At 49.6% G+C, this 6000-nt stretch overlaps 1 protein-coding gene across 1 annotated transcript in view; it reads left to right on the forward strand.

The window, feature by feature from the left end:
* MICAL3 (microtubule associated monooxygenase, calponin and LIM domain containing 3) overlaps window positions 1–5375 on the forward strand; it is a 120606-nt gene extending 115231 nt beyond the window's left edge. Inside the window, exons 29-31 of the mRNA XM_047066980.1 lie at window positions 1503–1602; window positions 1754–1827; window positions 1915–5375. Coding sequence (XP_046922936.1) covers window positions 1503–1602; window positions 1754–1827; window positions 1915–2099 — 359 coding nt within the window. The 3' untranslated portion in view covers window positions 2100–5375. The remainder of the gene's footprint in view (window positions 1–1502; window positions 1603–1753; window positions 1828–1914) is intronic.
* The last annotated feature ends 625 nt before the right edge of the window (window positions 5376–6000 follow it).

A 6000-nucleotide genomic window follows, 5' to 3' on the forward strand; every position in this document is an offset into this window, starting at 1 on the left:
GAGAGTTATCTCTGAACCGTGTGCAAGGAAGTCAGATGGGAAGAATGTAGGAAAACAGAAAGGAGTTTGATACAGGGGAGTTGTCCCACCTGAGGGTATATTCCATATGTTTCTGGGTCTGGTCTTTACTGGGATGGGACATCCAGCCAAGTGAGTCATAAAATGGAAGGCACTTTGAAAGATTTCCCAGTCTATTGCCTCTTAACCTGGGGCCCATGGGTGGACTTCAAGAAGCCCATGAACACCCTGAAGTTTATATAAGATTGCTGGATGTGTACACATGCATTTTTCTATGAAGAGAGTCCCTAGATTTCCTGAGATTCTCAGAATGGTTTGTAATCCAAAAATATTGAAGACCACTGATGTAATGTGTATTTTGCTTCAGGCAGGACCACACTATTGCCACAAGCTGCTACTGCTTTTTTTTTTTTTAATGTTTATTTGTTTTTGAGAGAGAGAGAGCAAGCTCAAGCAGGGGAGAGGCAGAGAGACAGACAGAGATAGAGAATCCCAAGTGGGCTTTGTACTGTCAGCACAGAGCCTGACGTGGGGCTCAAACTCACAAACTGTGAGATCATGACCTGAGCCGAAATCAAAACTCAGCTACTTAATCGACTGATCCACCCAGGTGCCCCTTGCCATGAGCTTCTTTGTGTTCCAAGGAAAAAGAGTTTGTTCCCTCCTTAGGTGGTTTCATTCCTTGGAAGGTTCTTCCTTCTGTCCTCCTGTTTCAGTTAAGCCCAGCAGGGTCAGACTGCCCCTGATGGAGATTTAGGTATCGGCCATGTGTTAGTGTAGAGCACCAGCCCCAGAAACTGCTGCTGGAATTGGGTCAAAGAGTACTGCCTTATTTAGTCTCTAGGGTCTGCTGGTGTTTCTCTGCCCTTGGCGAGAAACCTGATAGCCATCCTGGGATGTACTACATATACAATGCAGGAGACTTGATGGGCCAGAAGTTCAGAAAAGATACCTCGTTGATGGGGATGTAAAGAAATGATTAGCATCAGTACCAGTCAGTGGCCCAGAGAGGGGCAGTAGCCCAGAAAAGAGCTGGGTTAATGAGGGTAATTTAAAAGGAGGGGTAAGTGCAGTTTATAAATTTGCATTTGCCTCATTCATGAGACTGGTTTCCTCAGAGCAGATTTAGTACATAGCAAGTATCAAATAAATGCTGAATGGGAAAAAGGAGGGCAAGGCACTTAAAACATACCAAGAACTAAACCACTGAGCAGGAGTGGTCCAAATAAGCTGTGACCAGGTTACTGAGGGGGTGAGGGCTGGGCCTGGGAAGGACAGATGGAAAGCACAGACTCCGTTAGGCTCTGGGGGTAGGCATGATGGCCCCCCTCCATGTCTGTAGGCAAACTTTGGACCTGGCTTGGGAGTGTTCCGGCAGCATCCTGCTCGGCTCTCTTTGCACATTTGCCCCAGTGTGATAACTCCTGCCGGCCGGGGTAGACAGGAGACATTTTCTGCGCCTGACGTACCCTCTCTCTTGGCAGGCATGGGCAAGAAAGATGACCCCAAGCTGATGCAGGAGTGGTTCAAGTTGGTGCAAGAGAAAAATGCCATGGTGCGCTACGAGTCAGAGCTGATGATTTTGTGAGTGGCCTGAGATTGGGGACCCAGCTATGGGGGAGGCTATCAGCTCAGCACCTGTCACGGCAGGAGCACAGCTGTTTCCTAATTTAGGCGATGGGGAAATATGGTCCCCAAGTCACTGTCTCCCTCTTCCCCCTGCCCCCAATCCCAGTGCCCGGGAGCTGGAACTTGAGGACCGGCAGAGCCGACTGCAGCAGGAACTTCGGGAGCGGATGGCTGTGGAAGGTAAGAGGGGAAGCGCGCTCTGGAAAGCTGGGTGTGGGCCTGCTGCCTCCTGGTCCTGTAGACCTAATGTCTTTGGCCACTGCCCAGATCACCTGAAAACTGAGGAGGAGTTGTCAGAGGAGAAGAAGATCTTGAACGAGATGCTGGAGGTGGTGGAGCAGAGAGATGCCCTCGTGGCCCTGCTAGAGGAGCAGCGGCTCCGGGAAAAAGAGGAGGACAAAGACCTGGAGGCCGTCATGCTGTCTAAAGGCTTCAGCCTGAACTGGTCCTGAGTTGTACCCGTGCTCTGGCTGGCTGGTCTGTGGCATCTGCCTGACCCAAGCTGGGTTCTTCCAAAAACCACCCAGATGCAAGATCTGAGAAGACCTGGCACCTCCTGGGAGTTTACACTGAAATGTCTACGTGCCTCTTGAAAAGTGGGTCAAATGTCTGTGCTATGGGGAACCCCAGGCGAGGATGATTATCTGAGGTGGCGGAGCCTCCTTTGAAGAGGCCCACCCTGACTTCCCGCTCCAGAGAGAGAGGAACACAGAGCATTTGACACGTAACGCAGGAAAAGGAGAACCTGCACGCTCCCCAAGGACGCACGGTGACTGGTGCCCCTTCCACGGGAGGAGGTAAGAGGCGGAAGCTGCCCCCTCTCTGGCAGAACCACAGCCGCCAGGGTGTGCCTCCACAGAGCAGAAGGGATGGCCATCGTCTTCGTGCTCCCTGAAGCACCACCAAAGAAATGAAGAACACCCCCCAGGAGGCAAGATGTGAATCAAAACCTGGGAGGGGGCAGTGGCCAGCAGGTCAGTGCCTACACCGGCATCACAGGGGGACCTGAAGGCGGGCTGGCTCCCGAATTCATTATGCAAGAAGGAGGACCCAGGAGGGATCTGCTCCCCGGCACCCCCGCACCACACACTGGACCCCTGGTGGCCAAATGTCCCAGGCCTCTCTCTGGCTCTGGCCTGAGGCCTGTGGATTGCTGCATTCTGCTTTTAATTCACAACAATTTTGACACTGGAAAATACTGACTTTGGGGGACAGGATGAGGCCCGACATTTCAAGCCCCCACTTGACAGACAGGCGTTGTCACTGTTCAACGCTTCACGTCGGGGCAGGAGATTATCTTTTTCCTTGACGTTTTTCCTGTGTTTGCACATTGAAATGAAGCTGACAACCTGGCAAGACGCTCAGCCGCTTCGGACCCTTTTTGTCAATTAACTTATTTTTTTAATACTTGAAAAGAAGTAACTTCATTTTTATATCTTTACTAGAGACACTGATCACGTGGCACCCGGTGTAGGAGTGACGGGGGTGTCTGCTGCGTCCTACACAGTCCCATCCCAAACTGACTGAATGCTGTTACAGCTGTCTATTTATTAGCCTTCTTCATCGTGTTGCTGACCCAGTTGGCATTAGGGAGCAGCTGAGACCCTTGTGTGGGTTCTTGGTTGTAGCTCTTCTGTCCCCTCCTGTACTTTGTGTCTGGCACCTTCTCCTTCACCTGGCTCACTCTTACTGTGGTACCAAACTTTTGTGTCTGCACCATTCATCTGTCAGGGGTACATTTCAGCACTGTTTGAGGCCAGGCCAAAAGGCACAGATGTCACTCACCTCTCTCTATTGAACCCTGGCTCTGCAGAACCCATTTTTTTTGTTTTTTTTTTTTTCTCTGCTTTGGTGCCAGGGTTTCACCTCCCACAGCATATTTATTAAAGTTTGGGGGTAAGCCCTTTTCCAAGCTGGCCGAGACAGTGTATGGTGGGACCCTGTAATCCATCTAGCTGATGAGAATTCCCCTCAGCCCAGCCTCAGGTCCCACCAGACAGAGATGCAAGTGTTGTAGCACATATTGGAATTTAGGTTGGTCTCTCACAGTTAACGCCACCCCAGACCTCCTCTGCACCCAGATCTCCATGGGGAGGCAGGGGTAATGAGCACCATGTAACCAGCTCCTTGAGCCAAACTGCTCACTTCTCCTAGTTCAACCAGAGACTGGCCTTGTGCAGCTCATAGAGCCACGGTGTGGGAAAATCTGGTGGCACAGGGCTTGTCCAGCCACACAATGACATGCGGTCCACCCTGGGAGGATTCCTGTCAGGGCCAGGCCCATCCGGGAGGGTCCTCCAGCAGAAGACTTCTGGTGGAGAGGGGCCTGTGTAGAGAGAACAGAGGCCTGGCAGCTCTTCAAGGCAGCCTAGATCAGGTGTCCGTGCTGACCTTGGAACCTCCAGGGGGACCCACACCATGCCTCAACTTGAACATTCATTCTTAGTACAAAGGAGCAAAGAACCTGTCTTAACTCTTCACTTTGTCCGAAGGCTGCCATCTCTCTCCTGTGGAAATCCAGATGTGCTGCTAGCAGCTGTCACAGCTCTGACTTCTTCACTTTCTGTTTTCTAATGAGACAGAATCTCCATTTTTATGCTTTTCTTAAAAAGGGGAGGGGTGGGTGTTCTAGATTCTATCTTTAAACCTCAACCTTCCAGTAAAATTGGACTTGAGACAGGACCTTCATCAGGTGGCCTTGTCCCTAACCTGCTTCACCTCTTGAATGCCACCTTAACTAGCCAAGCCCCAGGAGAGCTGTGCCTGCATCCCTTGTGGCTCCTGCTTATCCCAGAACAAGGAAGCAGTTTACGAAGTGGCTGGTAAGGGATGCGGCCATAGCGATGTGCTGTAAGTAGCTTAATGTAGCAGGAGCACCAGATGTTACCGTCTGCCCTTGCTGCCGGCCAGTACTGGTCAGCCTTTTAACACTCTGCACTCTGCCGAAGCACACTGCTGCCTGCAGTTAATAGAAGGGGGACTGAAGACTCTGCAGAGAAGCTTCAAAAATCCACCAGCCTGCAAAATGTTTGCCAGTTCTCCACTCCCAATGGTGTTGCGACTTCAGGTTCTAGTAGTGCACCTTTTTTTTTAAAGCTCCCATTTTATAACCACTAGTTTGCAGTTTATTTTAGTACCCTGGTGACATGCTGCGTGAAATGTTTTCCAACTCTGGAAATGCATGCAGCTCCAGGCAGGTCCCCTTCCTGACATTTAAGTCCTCTTGAAGGCAGGAGACAGAGAATATATATATAAATATACACACATCAATGTGTGTGTATATATATGTATGAAATGCCAGAGTTTGAGCCCAAACACAAGGCCAATACAGTGGACAACCAGTCCAGTGTCACTAGAGGGAAGGCTGTAGGCACCCCTACTCCTGAGTCTAAGGGACTCCATGTGGGGTTCTAACCCTGCTCAGGTGATATATTTGGGCCTTTGCCCTCAAACTATCCAGCAGTTGCTTTTGACCAGCAATGATAGACTATCCTTTCAGAAGAAGAAATTTTTCAGTGGGGCAGGAGGTTTAAAGGAAAAAAATTGAAAGGTGGTAATAACTGAGCTGCCAGTTAGGCAGAAGGGGAATGGGCCATTTTATGCGCAATAAAAGTTTTTAAAAGAAATACAGAATATTTCTTTTTTTTTTTTAATTTTTTTCAATGTTTATTCATTTTTGAAAGAGAGAGGCCGAGCACAAGCACACCACAAGGGGTGGTGTGGAGACAGAGGGGGACACAGATTCCAAAGCAGGCTCTAGGCTCTGGGCTGTCAGCACAGAGCCCGATGCAGGGCTCAAACTCACGAACTGTGAGATCATGACCTGAGCTGAAGTCGGAAGCTTAACCGACTGAGCCACCCAGGCGTCCGGAAATACAGAGTATTTCTTAGGTCATTTTACTGGACTTGGCAGTGAGCCAGGATGCATTTCCACGTTCCACTACCTGCCTCTCTTAGGGAGATGCTGTCCATGCACATCATTTATGTCTGGCATATGCATGGGTGTGTGTATAGGTTGTTTAAAGAACACAACTTTGTTTTGTTTTTTGTTTTTTAGTTTGTGCTTTTTTTTTTTTTTAGTCCTTCATATTATCCTGGCTCAGCCCCCAACTGCTATCATTTAAGAAAATGCCTGAAACAATTTAGTGTGATAAGCTATTCTTCAAGTCCAAGTGATCCTGTGGTCCTGGCAGCCTTCTTTGCCAGCACTGCTTCTGTGCCTGCCTCACCTCTGTCCTTTGATACAGCTAACTGGGAAGCCCAGTGGCATGGGGTCTGCGGCCTTCAGGTCTAAATTGTTTAGATGTGTCAGTGTCCCCATCTACATTCAGCATAGGGTCTTGGAGAGATGAT

The sequence above is a fragment of the Lynx rufus genome, unplaced genomic scaffold (assembly GCF_022079265.1).
Source record: "Lynx rufus isolate CCGP_SWC_20201006 ecotype Redwood Valley unplaced genomic scaffold, mLynRuf1.p SCAF_7, whole genome shotgun sequence".
Lineage (NCBI taxonomy): Eukaryota > Metazoa > Chordata > Mammalia > Carnivora > Felidae > Lynx > Lynx rufus.